The sequence below is a fragment of the Lynx canadensis genome, chromosome B4 (assembly GCF_007474595.2).
Source record: "Lynx canadensis isolate LIC74 chromosome B4, mLynCan4.pri.v2, whole genome shotgun sequence".
NCBI lineage: Eukaryota > Metazoa > Chordata > Mammalia > Carnivora > Felidae > Lynx > Lynx canadensis.
This window is the reverse complement of record NC_044309.1, coordinates 27,654,571-27,673,358: the sequence shown is the minus strand read 5'-3', so window position 1 is coordinate 27,673,358 and position 18,788 is coordinate 27,654,571. Positions and strand designations below refer to the sequence as shown.

Below are 18,788 nucleotides of genomic sequence, written 5' to 3'. Positions count from 1 at the left end.
TAACCAAGTTTTTGTTATTATTACAGCTGATTCAAGAACTCACGGAGGATCTATTATATGTGATGTAGATGACTAACCTGGATGCCGTGTTAACAACTTCAAGTTTTCATAATACGGCAATCAACAATTAGGCTCCTACCTTTTTAAAAGTCATGTAATTGTAAATCTCTAATTTCCTTTCTAAGTTAGACTGTTAGGTTTCTTTGTCCTGCTCATGAAGCACATGAAGAGTTTGCTTTGATAGAGACTAAGGCAAGAACACTTTTTCTACTATGAAATGCAGGCTTCCCAAACAACAGACTTTCATTTCACAGTCCCAAAACTTCAAAAAGTCCAAAGGCCGAACAAAGGCCCTCAGAAACTTGTATCTGGATTTAGGTATTTAACTCTCTAAGAAGCTAACATCTCTAAATATTTTGGTGTGGATGATCAAGTGAGGAGGAACAAGTCTGGCTCAATAAACTCCCATAAGTAAAACAAACTGTTTTAGATGTACGATTGCCACTACAGAGGACCACATTCACTCCTCTGTCCTAGTGTGAAATAAATAGGAGTATTTTCCGATACATTTTCTTTCTTCTTTTCCAGAATAAAGTTGCTTGATCCTCACAAATCCTCAATTCACCTGGGAAGCTAATGCTTATTTGGACTGAAAAACACATTCAGGAGTCGACCCAGACAATTACCCCAAACTTTAAAGTAGGATGTTTAAGTAAATTGCATTTTAAATATGGTCATCACGTGTATTGAATTTAAATATCTAAATTGCATTTAAATTTAAACATCTAAATTTATTTTAAAATTTGAAAATTTAAATATTTAAATTTAGAGATTTAAATTTTATTTAAACATTTAAACCTCTCATTTTACATTTTATTTAAATATTTAAATCTCAAATTTTAAATTTAATTTAGACTCCAAAATTTAAATTTCATCTAAATTTAGAAATTTTATCTAAATTTAGAAATTTAAATTACATCTAAATTTAGAAATTTAAATTGCATTTATAAATAGAAATTTAAATTACATTTACATTTATAAATAGAAATTTAAATTACATTTACATTTATAAATAGAAATTTAAATTACATTTACGTTTAGAAACACATATTTTCTTCTGGCATTTGAGTTTCTGGTCTTATACCTTTTCTGATTTTCCCAAATGGGAGCTACTCTCTTTGTACACGTTACAAATTACACCTAACGCCTGGTCTTTGAAATGAGGTGCTTTTCCACAGAGCTTCCTTCTTAGCTCGCAGATGTAATTGCATAGCTATACGTCCCAGTTGTATTCAGTATATATTGCAGTCACACTTCATACCCTAAACTGAGGCCCGTCCACTGCGTTAGTGGTGGTCCTTCTGCTTTGTGATCTTAAATGACAGCAACGCAATCACCAAGGAGTCTTGGGTATAATTATAGAAAAATGAAGAAACAGACGATTATTAAAGGCATGTAAGAAACAGTAAAAAGAAGGGTCCTGAAGCGAGGCTCCCATGAAAGGGTCCCCGAGACACCTGTTGAGCTGATCATTTTTAAAAAGAAGTTGAAGCTTCCTGCTTTGACAGAACCTGTTTTGATACTGTGGAAACAAAAACTCTTATGTCACCTTATTTCTGCCACCAGCTGAACCCTCCACAGAATGCCAAGAATACCCAGACCCTGACAAAGGGGGGTGCAAAGCAAAGATGTTAAGGCTGCTGAGCGCGCGCTGAACGCTTACCTGGCTCGCGCCTCCGTGGGGAGTGGAGGGTCACCGGCAGAGTGGCTCGGGGAGGCGGGTGGCACGGCGTGCATTTGCTTTGGGGACCTTGGCACGTCACTGAAGGCGGTGCAGTCTCGCCCGGAGAACTGGAAGGATGAGGAACCGTCAACCGTGGGGGCCAGGTCGCGGGCCTGCGTGGGGGCGCTGGGCTCCTGCCCCCGTCTTTGGTTTTCCACGTTGAGCAGCACCTCGGTGTCGGAAAGACCGTCACTCCCGTGGAGGGCATAGTCCTTGGACTCGGCCACGCAGGGCCTGGAGTACAGGGAGCTCGAATCTTTGCCCGGCTCGGCCTGCCTGTCGCCTTTCCCTCCCCTTCTGTCGGCAGCATCAGCGTCCTTGCGGGACTTGGTGTATCGAGACAGCGGTTCCGAGTCGGCTTCGGAATCCAGCGCTAGCCCGTACTTCTCTGCCAGCTGCCGCCTCCTCTCCGCTTTGTACCGCGCGATTCTCTCCGCTTTGGACTCAAGAGCCGGGGCGTCCATGAGAGCCGAACCACAGGAGGCGTCAGCATGGACGCCCGGCGTTTCTGGGTAGAGTTTGGAGCGGATCTGCTTTTCCACCGAGGAGTCCGAAGTGTCTTCCTCTTCATTGGACCGGCCTGCAAGGGGACCACACGGGGAACACGGACAGAGTTCAAGTACAGGCGCGCACCGGCTGCACGCTGTTCAGTACACAGCACATGCCTGAGCGCCCGCGCGGCGCAGGGCCCGCGTCTCACACAGGTGTATCTAGCCACGGTGACGACCCGGGCTGCCGAACAGGTGCGGGGTCTGCAGTGAAACACCTGAAGGCCAGAGCCGTCCTGGCGGGGTAAGCCGCCTTCCGCCCGGCCCGCACCAAGGCTCAGCCCCTCGCTCCAGCCTGCTGCCTCTTACTTATTTACCTTTCTGTTTTTGAGTTTAGCATTTTATGGGTGAGGCCAGAGCCCTCTAGAAAAGATACTTGATCTGCTGTAACTTAACAAATGACACATTGTGGTTTCACAGGATCTGATAGTAACCAGAACAACAGTGGGCACTATCAATATGTACCAGGTTCTTGGTGTGTGTGGGGGTGTGTGTGTGTGTGTAACACTAGTGGATTTTTCCAACTGTTGCACACATACAGAAAATGTCTAGCATGTTAACATGAAAACATACGAAGGTAAAACCCTAAATCACCAATAATCACTAATATGTAATTATGATAAATTGATAATTTGCCAAATATTTCTATGTATTCCTTCTTGTCTTTTAGAAAATTGACTTCTTCTTTCCTTCTATATAAAACAATTTATGTTTTATATACCATTAATGTTTGGTCTGAAACATTTTCCTGTATTTGGAAATCTTATTTTGGAGACATCATTCTTTAAGGCTTCGTAATATTCCGTCTAATAGGCATTCCATAACTAAGATAACCCTTCTCATATTCCTGGGCATTTACGTTGTTTCTAAGTTTTAATCAGTCTGATTTTCTGACTACTATCACAACAGACAAGATTCATAAACGTATACCTGCATTATCAAAAAAGTATATCATTTTAAGAGACTTGCTAGACTGTCAAATTAATTTTATAAAGTTTGCATCAATTTGCACTTGAATCTGCCATATATGTTCTCTTATAAACATTGAGTGTTAATTACAAAATATCATTTGATTACTAGAAAAAGAGAATATGTGCATTTTCCAATTATTTATTAGCCATTTGTTTTTTCTCCTCTGGAATATCTGATCAAGCTTACTGCTCTATATTTTACTGATTATTACTGTCCTTTTTTATTGGTTTGTGTGCACTTTTATAGGACCATGAACCTTAATCTTATTCATGAATATTTCAAACTTGTTTAATTTTTTAGATTTTCTTTGGAGTACAGATGTGAATTGTTATGTAGTCAAGTCAATTGGCCTGGTCATGTGTGATTTCCACAGCTATTTCTGTGTTTTGAAAGTCCTTTTTCATTCAGTTTGAATTAAATATTCACCTATGTTTTCATGTTTTTAAATTACTTTCTTAAAATTAATCATATGACTAATTGGCACTTATTTTTGTGTTTTATATAAGTGAGAAGAGGGCTATGTCCCCTCTCCCACTGCACAATAACCTATTTTCCCAGTACCATTTTATTAAGTAAGTCTTCCATTTCTCACAAATATGTGAAGCTTAAATTATCATGGTAATACATAGATTCACATTTTATATACACTAGCGTTCATTTCTGGCCATAAATTTTGGTACTGTCTAGTCTTGATTCTTCATGGAATTTTAAAAAATCGTAATTGTCTAGTTTTCTGGCCATAGAAGCTCAGGAACTCTAGACAAGTGAAATGATCACATCATGAAGTGAGAGCAACAGCCCCTCTGAGGAAGAAACTAAGAAACAATGGCTATAAGCAGCAGCAGGGGCATAGAGCTACAGAGCCAGGGATGGGGTGGGACGAACAGCCCCATGTGGGTCATCCTCTTCCAAGGCCACGTTGAATATCCAATGTTCAAACATTGACAGTGATCCAAAAAAAAAAAAAAAAAAAAGTAGGTTATGTTTGAAATACTGCTTAACAGGAAATAAATATGCAATTACATGTATTATAATAATTTAAATAGAATTACATGTATTACATGTATTACATTTAAATAGAATTTAAAATTTACATGTATTACAATACATGTATTAAAATTACATGTATTACAATAATTTAAATAGAATTTTTGTTGCATAAACACATAGACTAAGAGCCCTACCCACTCAAGGTCCAGGTTTACTTTTAATGCTACCTGCCACGAGCAGCCGGGCCCTGTGCTGGGGACCTGGGGATTCTGTAAAAATGTGTCTCATTCAGTCCTCCAACAAACTCTTACTGAGATCTCTGGCAACAGGTCTGGTGCCAGGGCACTGAGGACACCAAGAGGGAAACACAGTTCCTGCCCTTTACAGGTCCCAGGCAAGGGGGGAAATGACATCATCAATTACCCAACAGTGTGCCAAGGGGAATCATTTCTTACTGCTGTGACACCAGAGGACCACATCTATGAGGCAGGACAGAGCTGACATATGTGGCGGAAGCTTTTTACAAGCGCGTGTATTTAATCAGTACATCTACGCAATTCGTCTTTGCAGAGTATCTCACTTTCGAATAGCACTGGATAAAAAAGGCTCTGTGGAACATCTCGGGCAGCCTGCTTGATCACAGGCCACCAGGCGGGCATGCTCACCGGTGTGGGGGCTGGCCGGGTCTGTGGCTCGCATGTATCTGGGCGTGTCTTCCTCCAGCAGGCGATGGGTCACTAACCCCGTGCAGCTCTGCAAGAGGATGGGCTGGGTGTCCGTTTCAATTCCTTCTAGGCGCCTGGCGATTCTTTCTTTTCTGTGCAAGACAACAAAAAGGGCCTAGTGAGCCACGGAAATCAATTTTAAGGGAAAAGGGAATACTGTTTCACCAAGCTTTTCGACTTTCTAATTAGGTACGAGAAATATCTTACCTTTTCATTTCTAAAAGTTCTTTCCTCTTTGGTTCAAAGATTTTTCTTAATTCTGCAACTAAAATAAAACAAAGAAGAATGAAGATAGTCCAGTACTCAGTGGTCATGCATTCATTTCACTCCTTCGCGAAACCTACATCTATTGAACTAATGTTTCTGTTCTTGGCTTCTATGTAGCGGTGATATGCAAAATTGACACAGTTCCCGTCCTCCTGGTGATTGTCTTCTAGTGCCGAAGAGCAGACACCAAATGGGATGCACCTACATGCACTTCACAGGCTGCGCTAAGGCATAAAACCATGAGTAAGGAATGGATTAATAGGAACAAGTTCTGTTCCATCCAGGAGAGTCTAAGGAAGCCTGAACATTAAGATCTCTTCAGCAAGCAGAATCTATCTGTTGTTAACTGTTAGTAGGTTCAATACTAATGGCATTTCATTATGGAAAACTTCGGAAGTCTGCAAAAGTAGAGACAAGGACAAGAACCTCGACATGCCCATCAGCAAGCTCCAACCACGTGTCTCACACTATTTGGTCCCATCACACAACCTGGAGAGCTCTGTGACTACTGGATTGTGTTCCCAGTGGTACCTAATGCAGCCGACAGCCATTTACTGTAGTTTAGGTTAAGCCGGTTCCTAAGCTTCCCCTCACCGGCTTTCGCTGGAAGGAAACGCTAACAATGGTTTTACTGCTATAATTTGGGTAGATGATGGATAAGGTAATTACCATAATTCTCTTGGAGACACTGGATGAGCAGACAAATGTTTTGCTGAGGTGAGGAGGGTCCCGTGTGATACTGACTATAAGGATATCACCGAGATGCCAAATCATTGTTTCTTTGGAGAAACGGACACATTCGGTGGAGAATAAAAGTCTCTCTTCTCGCCTCCTCCTCAATCCCATGAATTCACGAAGGCTCATCTGAGTGGTTCCTACTGAGGACCCAGGAACACCACAGAGTCGCTGATAGCCCTGGCGGCCCATAGAATTTTGAAAGACTGGGTCAAAGAAGAAACTCAAAGGAGGCACACTTGACTGCTTAAGTATTTTCTTATTTTTTCTTTTCCTTTTTTTTTTTTAAAGTAAATGCTACGCCCAGCGTGGGGCTCGAACTCACCACCCTGAGATCAAGAGTCGCCTGAGCCAGCCAGGTGCCCCTGAATATTGGAATTTAACTTTCAGCTACTTCAATTTCCATTTTATTTTTTTAAAGTGGTCATTTTTAGTAATGAGTCAAAAACCACACACACACACACACACACACACACACACACACACACACACACATACACACACCCCTTTTATATTGCCGTTTGTCTCCAGAGATACAAGCCTAGTTTTTATTTATTTATTTTTACATGATAACCACCTTAAAATTTTAGTCAGATTGACTTTTGTTGAGATAGTTGGCTTCATAAAAGTCTCTCCCTCAGGTGGTTTTCCCAGGAACAGAGTGGCTGGAGTCAGGGGTATACTTTCTCTGCATAGTTAATTATGTTCTTATTTGGAAGACAAGGGTATAATGATAATGGTGCATCCCGCCATGCAGCCTTTTGAGAAAGCTTGACTAATAACAGCTTCCCACTTAACCAATTAGCTCCAGTGAGATTATGGTGAGGAAACTTTAAGGACCGGTAGTGCAGATTTTGAAACTGTTTTCAAGGATGATATAAACCAAAGAGTATCAATTAATTATTTAAGCCCCAAGAAGAGAAAGGGGTCATGTTTTTTCATATGATTGCTCAAGAAGCTATTGAAACCAAATTCCAAGTGCTCTGAAAAGTAGGTTTCAAACTCAATGCATCACACTCGTAATTGAGAAACAGGGTATAATAGGGTCTTGCACAGCCTAACGCCATTTAACTTTCCTCCACGCGAAGCATTTCAGCTAGGTATGCTATAGTCTAAATGTTTATGTGTCCCACCCCCCACCCCCCCCCCACCACCAAATTCATATGTTGAAATCTTAATCCTCACACTGATAGTATTAGGAGGTGGGACCTTTGGGAGATGATTGTTTGCCTTCACGAGTAGGATTAGTGCCCTTCTAAAAGAGGTCCCACAGAACTTCCTCACTGCTTCCCATGTGAGACCCAAAGAGCAGCTGGCGATCTGCAAGTCACGAGGGGGGTCTCACCAGAACCCAGCCACACCGGATCCCTAATCTAGGGATTCCAGCCTTCAGAACTATGAGCAATACATTTCTGCTCTCTTAGAAGCCACCCCAGTCTATGGTATTTTGTTATACCAGCCCAAATGGACCAAGACAAGGATACAAATATCAATTTAACATACAGAGTGTCCTATAACTTCTATTGGAAAAAGTTATGATCTACTTTGTAATCCCAATTTGAGACTGTGAAAATCACTTTTATTGCATTAAATTTTTAGTTTTTAAGTTTTTCTATAGAAATTAATGTAACTAAAGATTTTTTTTTTAATTTTTTTTTTCAACATTTATTTATTCTTGGGACAGAGAGAGACAGAGCATGAACGGGGGAGGGGCAGAGAGAGAGGGAGACACAGAATCGGAAACAGGCTCCAGGCTCTGAGCCATCAGCCCAGAGCCCGACGCGGGGCTCGAACTCACGGACCGCGAGATCGTGACCTGGTTGAAGTCGGACGCTTAACCGACTGCGCCACCCAGGCGCCCCACTAAAGATATTTTTTAAGAAAGATCCTCTTTCCCCCAAAAAAGATCCCAGCAGTACAGAGAGAAAGATAAGTAACAAATTGCTTCCTGTCATTTTTTTTATTTCACATATTCTAGAAGGAACTGGACTATGCCAATGCCCCACCCCCAACAGAACTATACTCTTCCTACTGCCATTCCCTACCCGTCTCAATATTCTATAAAGACTATGAGAAGGGAACAGGCTGATGGTCACAATAGTCATTCATCACGGAAACTGAACCCTAAGAAGTCTGGGGCAGTGGGAGAAAGGAGGATGGTAAACCAAGTTCATGGTGATCTCTGTCCTTTTCTGGACAAAACAGGCCAGGCAACCCACTAATGAACACCGTCATTTGTATGTCTTAGGATAGCATATAGCAGACATTCAGGTGCACCTCATCAGGTTGACCGATTCACCGACTGGCTCTAAAACAGAGCACAGATCACCATGGGGGTGCGAATGGCCTTTTGAGTGAAAATTTTCCTCATTGTGAGCCTTGTACTGCAGGGTGTTAAGTGTCCGTGGCTTCCCTAACAAATGCCTAATCATCACCAGTTGCTGTGACACAAAAATGTTCCCATTTGTTTCTAAAGTCCCCCTTGCGCCCGGGGGAAGTTACTGTCCTTGGACGGTAGCCCATCCCCTGGATGCCCAGGTTCTAGGTTATCCCACTAACAGACACCACTAGCTAGCTCCTCTCTCCAATCACATCTAGATTCAAACTCAAACCACATCTAGATTCGAAGTCAAAACTGTTTCTGGGGTGCCTGGGTGGCTCAGTCGGTTAAGCGTCCGACTTTGGCTCAGGTCATGATCTCACGGTCTGTGAGTTCGAGCCCCGCGTCGGGCTCTGCTGACAGCTCAGAGCTTGGAGCCCGTTTCGGATTCTGTGTCTCCCTCTCTCTCTGCCCCTCCCCTGTTCATGCTCTGTCTCTCTCTGTCTCAAAAATAAATAAACGTTAAAAAAAAAAAAAAACAACTGTTTCAAGCTTATAACCTACAGTCCTCTTTGATTATTTACCGAGGACTGAAATGAAGTCACAAATCAAACCATACTTTATATGTACCAGCAAGTTAGGGGCATCGGCTGGTTCGGTCAGTAAAGCATCTGACTCCTGATGTCAGGGTGGTGAGTTCAGGCCCCATGTCGGGTGTAGAGATTACTTTAAAAATAATTAAGCAAATGTATCAGCAAGCTTATTCATTCTTAGTGGAAATCCATAGTGAACCTTTTAGGAAAAAAATCCCTTACGCAAACAAATTACTGCTCAGTGTATTCTTTCTAACAAATGTATTTTTCAGTTACCAAGATTTGCTTCCTTTCTATAGATGTGAAATTACAGGGGAAAGAAATGATGTGGAAGACAAAAGAACAGAGAAGCTTCCTTTCCCAAGACTATAATTTACAAGTAAAATTAGTAAAACAAACATGAAGTATAATTACCCTAGTATATCTAGCCCATGGGAAAACACTTCAGTTGTATAAAAGAGAATGAGGTTTTATTTGAATTGCTGATGTGTGTGTACTTTTTCTGACCCTTTCCAGGAAAACCAAAACCAAAACCAAAAAACAAACCTCTTTTGGGCTCTTGCAGTGTTCTTTAGGCCCTCCACTTGGATTTTTGGTCAGGTTTATTATAAAACATTGAACGAAAGCTAATACTAAGAAATCATGGAAGGCACCTCAGCTATGGAAATCTATGTTGCCTCTGTGTTGTTTCATGCATAAAGACCGCCACATAAATCACTATCACAGGCATCTTCGGGTTGATAATCTTGAATACAGTTTATTATTGCTTATGATCTACCAAAAGCTTTCTTTCCTTTACAATTTTTATACAATTTTAGACTTATAGAAAAATCAAGACATGCTTCACAACATGTTAATACCTCACTACATTTGGTTTACGTTTATCCTTTTCCATACACGTATTTACGTGTGTGATGTGTATATATGCATGCATGCAAGTACACATATTTACATGTCAACTTTTCTGAACCATTTAAGAATAAGTTGCAGCATGATGTCCCTTTATCTGATTTGAAAGGACACATGCAGCCCAATGTTTATAGCAGCACTATCAATAATTGCTAAATTATGGAAAGGGCCCAAATGTCCATCAACTGACAAATGGATAAAGAAAATGTGGTGTGTGTGTGTGTGTGTGTGTGTGTGTGAGAGAGAGAGAGAGAGAGAGAGAGAGAGAGAGAGAGAGAGAGAGAGACATGATGGAATATAATTTGGCAATCAAAAAGAATGAAATCTTTCCATTTGCAACAACATGGATGGAACTAGAGTGTATTATGCTAAGAGAAATCAGTCAGAGAAAGACAACTATCATATGATTTCACTCATGTGGAATTTAAGAAACACAACACATAAACATAGGGGAAGGGAAGGAAAAAGAAGATAAAAAGAGACAGGGAGGCAAACCATAAGAGACTCTTACTACAGAGAACAAACTGAGGGCTGCTGGAGGGGAGGTGAGGGGGGGAGATGGGCTAAATGGGTGATGAGCATTAAGGAGGGCAGTTGTTGGGAGAAGCACTGGATGTTATATGTAAGTGATGAATCACTAAATTCTCTCCTGAAACCATTATTATACTATATGTTAACCAACTTGGATATAAATAAACAAATAAATAGCAAAAAAATAAAAAAGGAAAAAAAAAGAGAATAAGTTGGCAGCATGATATCCCTTTCCCTCTAAACTCTTCAACGTATATTTCCTAAAAAATAGGAAATAAGAATGTTTTTAAAAATTGGATTAAGCAGCCATAATTCAGTTGATTATATGCTGTGGCAGAATATGCACAATTCAGAAATGGCTCAGGTAACAGTAATACTAGTCATCATCTAATACACAATACATAATAGGCACTGTTGATCTAACTTCTGTTGTGATAAATGTTCTACTTTGCCTTCAAATACATTAATTAAAACTTTAACATACACTACATTATCCCTCATTATACCTGCTATTTTAGTCTTCTGCCCTTGTCTGAGTAATTCTGAATGGTACTTCTGTGGCAATATGGATTCTGTGAGTCTATTTCTTTAGTTCTTTTTGATGGGAATGGGATGGTCATTTTCCAAGTAAGGTAATTTAAGGGGAATTGACATCAGGGCTATAATACTTTTTTTAAAAAGGTTTGTTTGTTTGTTTTTGAGAGAGAGAGTGAGCGAGCGTAAGTGGGGAGGGGCAGAGAGAGAGGGAGAGAGAGACTCCCAAGCAGCACGGATCCTGATGCGGGGTTTGATCCCGCAAACCGTGAGACCATAACCTGAGCCAAAATCAAGAGTTAATGCTTAACCGACTGAGCCACCCAGGTGCCCCAAGAGCTATAATAATTTATATTTTATTTAACTGCCTAATATGCTTTATAATAATATGTAATGCCAATACTCAGGATGATTTGGTCTGCTGGGTAGTTTTCTTGAGGAATACAGTTTCTTTAATTAGCCCTGAGAAGCAGGCTTTCTGGTAAAGTTATCGTCGAGTCCAGTCGTCTAAACCCAAGTACAGTAGAATCTTCCGAAGAAATGTAAGTGGCAGGGGACTGCCAAGAGCTCTCCCAGCCTGCATTTGACAGGCTAAGAGCGCAGGCCAGACCCAGAATGTCCTGAATACTGATCTGACTTCCCAGAGGAGTAACGCACTTCAACTTTTACACTTGGAAGGCAGCCACTAATATAAAGACAAGCAGCTTAGAAAGTAAGTCATTACAAAACTAGAGGAATAAGGGAGAGGGGTGATGGCTCCGAAGTGTGGGACTTCGTTTTGGATAATGACAACTTTCCGAAACTGACGGCGGCCCTGGATGCACAACTCTGTGGATATGCTGAAAGCCGCTGAGCTGAGTGCTGTAAACGGATGAACTGTATGCTATACGAATTATAGCTCACTAAAGCTACTAAAGAAGTAATGTATTTGGTTCATTTCACAATTCCTAAGTGGAAAATCTATTTCCATATTATAAACTTTGCATAGGTAAAGGTTTTTAGTCATCGGATAACTTGTGTGTGATACACAGTTAAAGGAAGCCCCTTAGAGAAAAGCCAATGATCATTTTAATGCTCATTTGCACAAAAGCAAGAATTCCTCACTAAATGAATGGAAAGAAACTGCTGGAAACGTGTAAACAGACATAAAGCTCTATGCCATGAAAACAGTTGGAATCAATTCCTATTTTTACCATTATATTGCCAGGAGCTGCCATCAAGAGATATGTTAACATGGAGGAGTGAGATTACCGGTAATACGTGGGTCTTTCCAAACATGCCTGCCCGAATTCATAAAGTGCACAATGTGAGACAAGACGATGGGGAATTTACGTGCAATTCAGGGGAGGAGGGGCTCTGACACTTTTAAAGCACATTTTGAAGCTCTTGTGAATTTGGAAACATAAATCTGATTAATGCATGGCATTATCTTTGTTTTGTGAAGAGTTACATTTTTATAGCCAATTATGATACATTTTCTGGTGAAACTGATTAATCAACTCGTGTTTTTAAATTTTGGCACATATGGAGTTATAAGCTGTTGAGCCTGAAGGGACCTCGCATCTCATCTATTGCTTCTAATTTTTCTGATCCCAATATTGCATGTACTACCGTTCATCAAGGAAAGGACCTGGGCTAGGCCAGGAGGACGAATAGAGCAGCTTTTACTACAGAATTTTGTCTAATCAGTCCAAGCTTCGAAGCTACTGCTAAAATCAAATTTAGCAGTACTTTGTTTGGCTCATCTTCATAGATTTTAAGTCTGACTCAGATTAGCTTGACTTTCTTTCTCTTTTACAGAGTCTAAAAAATCAGAAGGACCTTTCCATTTCACGCCATCCAGGCAGGAACCCACAGCATGTGTCCTTCCCATGGAAGCACGTGACCTTCCCTGAACAGCTACTGGGAGCAGAAGAGATGATAATACAGGCCATTTCATTTCTAGGTCCCATGAACTATCAGAATTGTCTCTCTCGTATGAAATCTCACCTACTTCCCTGTAATTCAGTACCTTATTCTTGTTTTTGGCCTCTGGGGCAACGTGGAGTAAGCCTGTCTTCCTCTCGACAGTTTTGTAAGTACTTGGAAATTACGAAACGTCCCTGTTTGAAGTTTCTCCACAAGGCCAAATCCCTGGGGACCTGCAAATATCCGACCTCATCAGACTTTGTCTAGCCGTATCATCCATTCAATTCCTCAGGATATACGCCCATTTAGCAGTGGGCCTTTTAAACTAGATTTAGTTTCTATTAAAAGAATATTGTTTCTGGTCTAATTTCTTTTAGGTTTGATCTTATGTTTGTTTTTGTTTTTGTTTTTGTTTTCTTTCAGAGGACCAAAAAAAAAAAAAAAAAATCGGATATCGGATCTTCCACTAAATGTGTTTCTTCCATAGTAAGGTTGACCCAGCTCATTTGGGATGGAGACAGTTTGTGAGCCGGTACCACGCTGTGCCAGTGTTACAGTCGGGGGAAACAAAGATCTGGTAACATTTATGTCATTTCTCGGGCGAAACAAGGGGTGGTTGGCTGGTGACAGCTGCACATATTTTAGTGCACATGCATCTCTACCAATGAAAATACGAATTCACCGAACTGGCGAGTACCTACTTGGAGAAGGAAGCGTGTGTGGAACAGTCTGCACTGGTAGGCCAGTGTGCTGCCCAGCAGGGAGCTCTAGCATACTCAGTGGAAATGCGGCAACACTGGCAGACGCCCAGAGGTGGAGGAAATGGAGCGAGCGGATGGAAAAGAAAGGGGCTTACGAGCAAAACCCACCGTCCCTGGAGAAGGTGACAGGTAGGAGAGATGAAGAAAGTTGACTCTGTGCCGGTTGCCTCTCTCACCCTCCCCACCCCCCAGCCTCCAGGGAAAACCCAAGAATGCCTAAAAGTAAGAGAAGGGACATGTAGAGAGGTGTAGATTCAACACGCAGGAAGAGAGCTACCTTAGTTGAGGCTAATTGTTGAAATAGACAGAAAGGGACACGTACAAGAGTATACACCGGAGATCAGTGAAGCAGTCCCCCTCCAAGGAAATCAGGCAACACAAGACCTACAGGCTCAGGACACCGGTCAACCATTTACAGAAAGTCTCACCTTTGGGAAGTGCAGTTAAAAGCTTAGCATTGATTCCTCCTTTGTAGTTAGTGCGCTGTTCTTTATCTTCAAGCAAGAATTCTTTCTGAAAGCTAGAAATTAAATTATTCCATTAGTCATGTTTAAAGTCAATTGGAATCAAGATACATGATATTAAGTAAAAAAAATGCTAAACGAAAATGAGCTGTTATACATAGTTAAATAGGTGGATGTAGACGACACATAAAAAGTTTTATTTTGGGGAGTTACATGGGAGCTGTTTTCATTTATTTATAGTCATTTATAGTTATAGCTATTTATAGGACTTTTTTCGTGCAACTGAAGAATTACGTCAGCAGAGGCAGGTGACATAGTGTCAGGAGGGCAGAAACATAGCTGAGCTGCCAGCCAGACGCCTTGGTTGGGACTGATAACCTCTTCTAGAGCCACTCGCCAATAGCTGTGTAAGTTTGGATTAGTCACTCACCCTTTCTGTGTTCTAATCTCCTCCTCAGAAAATCAGCAACTTGTCTAGGTTATGTGCATGCTTTCCTCCAGGGTTGAAATTATATAACAAATGCCTTCAAAGTACCAAGAAATCAAAGCATGGTGGACAGGTCTGCAAGGCTCATGAAAAGAGCCTTGGAATAAAGGAGGAAATGAAAGTGAAGAAGAACTGAGCACTTACTATGTACTCTTCTTCTATAACTAGGCATACTCCAAGCATACTCTTAATTATTTTCGCAAGACCCTGTGAGGCCTGAACTACTCAGTGCTGTGCTAATAAATGTTTAAAAACTTGCTCCTTAGTCTTGCTCTCCCACCCCCTTCCCCTAAGCATATGCTTTGCAGTCTTTGCTGATAGTATAAATACCCCCACTAAGGCTGATTTTCAAGCTTCCCACAGGACTCACTGGACTCACAGCTAAAAGAGAGGCATAAACTCGCTCTCAGGAGGAGGTGCAAGTCGGCTCCAGCACACCAACTGGAACAATTATCATCCTCGGTTTGCAGACTAGGAAACTGTTAAATGATCTGCCCAAGGACGAGATACAAAGCCAGCTCCCACTCTAACACTAGGCCCCCAGGCTGCTGCATGCCAACCCCACGGGCTTCCATGGCAGTGGGCCTGGGGTTGGGCCAGACAGACCGAGCTGCCACTGTGCAGCAAGAAAACCCAGCGTAGAAGCAGGAAAACCAATATTCTCCTGTGATACGATCACCTCCAGAGAGGTGAACAACAGCCGTGGAAAGGCTGAAGGTCAGGGCAAAGCTGACCTTCCCTATGGGCTGTCCTCCATTTGTGTTTCCGCATGTAGGGTTGCACGTCCATAGAGGTCCAAGAGGTGACTGAGGAAAGTGCTGTGCATCTCTGTAAGTGGGGCACATGAATGCTCTATATCCTGCACATAAATTACATTTCAAAGAGCTGCTGCGCATTCCAAAATACGTTAATACCATCCATCTTCTAGAACCAAGCTCATCTAAAATCTTAGTTATTGCTGACAAATGTGGTAGGGCTTATATTCATAAATATGACTGCCATGTATCCATATTATTTAATACAAAAGTCTTGAGAATAAGTAGTCTTTATAAACCACACTCCAGATGGCTTGAAGATTCTAGAATACCCACGTAGGTCAGAAAAGTGGAATTGGCACTGACTTCTCAACAGTAAATCCTAAGGCAGTGATCATTCTTTCTGGCATTTCATTCCGATGTATGACTTAGTATAAACCTACAAAATTAAGTAACTGTAGAAATGTACCCCACTTAAGGAATGGCCTGCTATTGTAATTGATTATTTAACTATTTATTTAAATATCTTGATAAAGTTCTGTACTTTCTTTGCAAAACTAACATCTTAGGGAAAAAATTCCATATAAAAAAATGGTGCAATCCTGAAATATTCAGCTTCTTAGGCCACTGACCTTGGGGCACAAATATTATCTCATATTTTCAAAAGTAGACATGTGCATGGTCCCCCTCCCCCATTTTGTGCTTATCAAAAAACCGCTAATAAAGACTAATAAACTGCTCTCTAGTTAAACATTTTTCTGAACTTTCACGGTGGGGTTTCCAAGTCTTCCCCTGCCCCTCCCCCGGCACTTACTTTCTTGAAACAAAGCTGAACTGGTGTCTGTACCAATGAAAAGCACAGCCTTTCCGTGGCTGGTCAGAAACCAGTGGAAAACGCAAGCGCTGCTGGGAACTGCTCTCGTGGCTCCTCACCTGGTCTGTCTACCTGAGTTCTCTCCTCTCCCTCCTGCTCTGGGACTCAGGTTAAGGTCATCTCCTCAAGGAAGAACCCCCTGATCCAGTGCCCGTCCCACCGGGTACCGAATCTGTATTACGCACTTCAGTTGTTTTCTCTCAAGGTAGCCTGGTTTCTTATTTGGAGAACATATTATAAGTGTCTTATTTCAAATTATTGATTTATAAAAGTGGTTTTTTTTAATCAATAAATATCTGTTGAATGAATGGCGACAATAAAATACTTCGAATGTATTCTACACTCACTCTGAAATATTTTACATACACACCCTATACACTTTTAATGTGATATGGGCAAAGAGCATTGCAAATACTGAGAATAATTAGAAGGGCACATATTTAATAATATCAGTTATAAACTTCCTCCCTCCCCCACTTTCCTTCTTTCACACTTACTTATTTTTTTTTACTTACTTACTTACTTACTTACTTATCTATTTATCTATCTATTTATTTATTTTAAGGAGGCTCCACGCCCAGCGTGGGGCTTGAACTCACGACTCTGAGATGAAGGGCCGCATGCTCTCTACAGATGGAGCCAGCCAGTCACCTCTCCTTTCTTCACCTTTAGAATAACATATGATAGAAAGAATAAGGCAAATGGGGTTGAAAAGTGGAGCTCTGACTCAAGAAGGCTAGAAAAGCTATGACTGAGTCAGGACCCCTAAAACCCATATGAAACCAGGCTTTGAACAAGTCACATCTTTTCCCTGGACTTTCGAGACCCAAGGCACTAGCCAGCAGTAAGAATGCAGGCAAGACACATTAGTAAAGAACTCTGGAACATTCGTGAATGAGCAACGTCTTCTGATCATCTAATGGCTGATAAAACACAAATACCCCAGGGAGCCCTAACATAAGTCTCCTCTTCAACCTTTTTGAGTCAGAGGCACCAGAGCGGCGGGACTGGCGGAGCCCAAGCCCAACTCACATGATGGGTACCTCGAATGCACTGAGCTCGGGATGCTGCACCGTGCTCTCACCATCCCCAGGACAAGGGGACTCTACCCGACAGCCTCTGTAGGCATGGGTGGTTGCCACAGCTCAATCACAAGTATGATTCTGTATTTCAGTAAGATACCAGCTCTCCATATATAACTAAAGCAAATGCTACGGTCTTAATGCTTGAATTCCATTTTTAAAGTTTCTACTATCAAGAAAGAAGCACCTTTTAGATTTGTTATTGGTCTGCATCTCCTCTGAAACTGTGCTCTTTTCAGCACTAAATTTTTCATACTCTGCCTCCTTCCCTCTGCTTCGATAACCTAAGAAGAGATTGCTACCCACGCCCACAATTTTTTATAATGTCCCATTAACCTACTTACATGCCAGCAGTAGAAACCAGAGGAAATTGTATTAAAGTGAGAACAGGATAGTCTGCAGTTACTACTGCACAAAATGGGGCTATACCACGACAGTGATTATTCAGCACCGGCGCTGGGAAAGGCTCTCTACAATCTGTTCACCTTTCCCCTAAAGTTTACAAGATCATCAAAGTCCACTACCTCATATTTGTACCTGTGGTGTCTGGTCAGCTAGACTGCTTTGGAGGAGGCGAATTCTTGTATCTCTAATCCTATTTTACACTTAGGATCCATAGCAAGGAGGCCATAATTTCAATAGGTACATATGAGATCATACCCACCATATTTGAAATGTCTGACTATTTCATTCTGCTATCCTTACAAAGCAATGCTTTCCTCCTCTTCCTTTTTCTTAGTCACTTGTTAGCTCTGTTACAGCTAAACCAACCTGCCCGGGGACACACTGGGGACTAAGCTACTATGGTCTGAACGTCTGCATTCCCCCAAGTTCGTATGTTGAAATGCAAACCCCCAAAAGCGATAATACCAGAAGGTGGGGACTTTGGAAGGGGATTAGGCCATCAGATGGAGCCTTCATGAATGAGAACAGTGTCCTTATAAAAACAGACACAGAGACAACTACACTTCAATGAAAATAGAACTAAACAACCCCCCCCCCCCCACCCCCGAGAGACCCTAGCCATCTCCCTAGCTTATTCCACCCAGTGAGGATACAAGAAGTTGGCTGTCTGCAGATGGAAAGAGGGCCCTCCCCCAATCATGCTGGCGCCCTGATCTCAGACTTCCAGCCTCCAGAATTGTGAGCAATAAATTTCTGTTGTTTCTAAGCCAGCCGGTGTATGGTATTTTGTTGTAGTAGCTGGAACTAAGATATAAGGCTTAGATTCTATCGGACAAAGATAAGAAATAGGGGAGATTCTGTCAAGCGCTAGAAAAGTTAAGATTTCCTGAGTCAAATAAGACAGACAGCCTTACTGATGACAGCCAACTCTAGTTGACTTGATACTAAGATGTGGATCAAATCCATCAAGGCTTTCTTTATCTCATCTAGTGTGTCCAAAAGATGCCTGCTGCCATTTTCAAATGCGGAGCCCCACTCAGCCTGATGAGGACAGTGATTAGAGAGCTGTTTACTCAAAACCATTGAAATGCAAACCCTTTAGAGTAAAGAGGCAATGCCATGCAGGATACATCAGGAAGAAGTGC

The 18,788-nt window shown here is 41.6% G+C and overlaps 1 protein-coding gene and 1 long non-coding RNA gene across 13 annotated transcripts in view; both read right to left on the bottom strand.

Annotated features, from left to right (window-relative positions):
* The window catches only part of SVIL (supervillin), an 87,857-nt gene extending 82,596 nt beyond the window's left edge, over positions 1–5,261 (bottom strand). For all 9 annotated transcript variants that reach the window (XM_030321177.1, XM_030321179.1, XM_030321178.1 and 6 more), the window contains exons 1-3: positions 5,226–5,261; positions 4,959–5,110; positions 1,724–2,363 (exon numbers count right to left, since the gene is read on the bottom strand). In XM_030321177.1, the coding sequence (XP_030177037.1) occupies positions 1,724–2,363; positions 4,959–5,110; positions 5,226–5,233 (800 nt within the window). In that variant the 5' untranslated portion in view covers positions 5,234–5,261. The remainder of the gene's footprint in view (positions 1–1,723; positions 2,364–4,958; positions 5,111–5,225) is intronic.
* An 8,752-nt stretch (positions 5,262–14,013) lies between these two features.
* The window catches only part of LOC115517991, a 137,658-nt gene continuing 132,883 nt past the window's right edge, over positions 14,014–18,788 (bottom strand). For 3 of the 4 annotated variants that reach the window (XR_003970134.1, XR_003970132.1, XR_003970135.1), the window contains exon 3: positions 14,014–14,096. This is a non-coding gene — a long non-coding RNA (uncharacterized LOC115517991). The remainder of the gene's footprint in view (positions 14,097–18,788) is intronic. The other variant, XR_003970133.1, reaches the window with a different exon arrangement.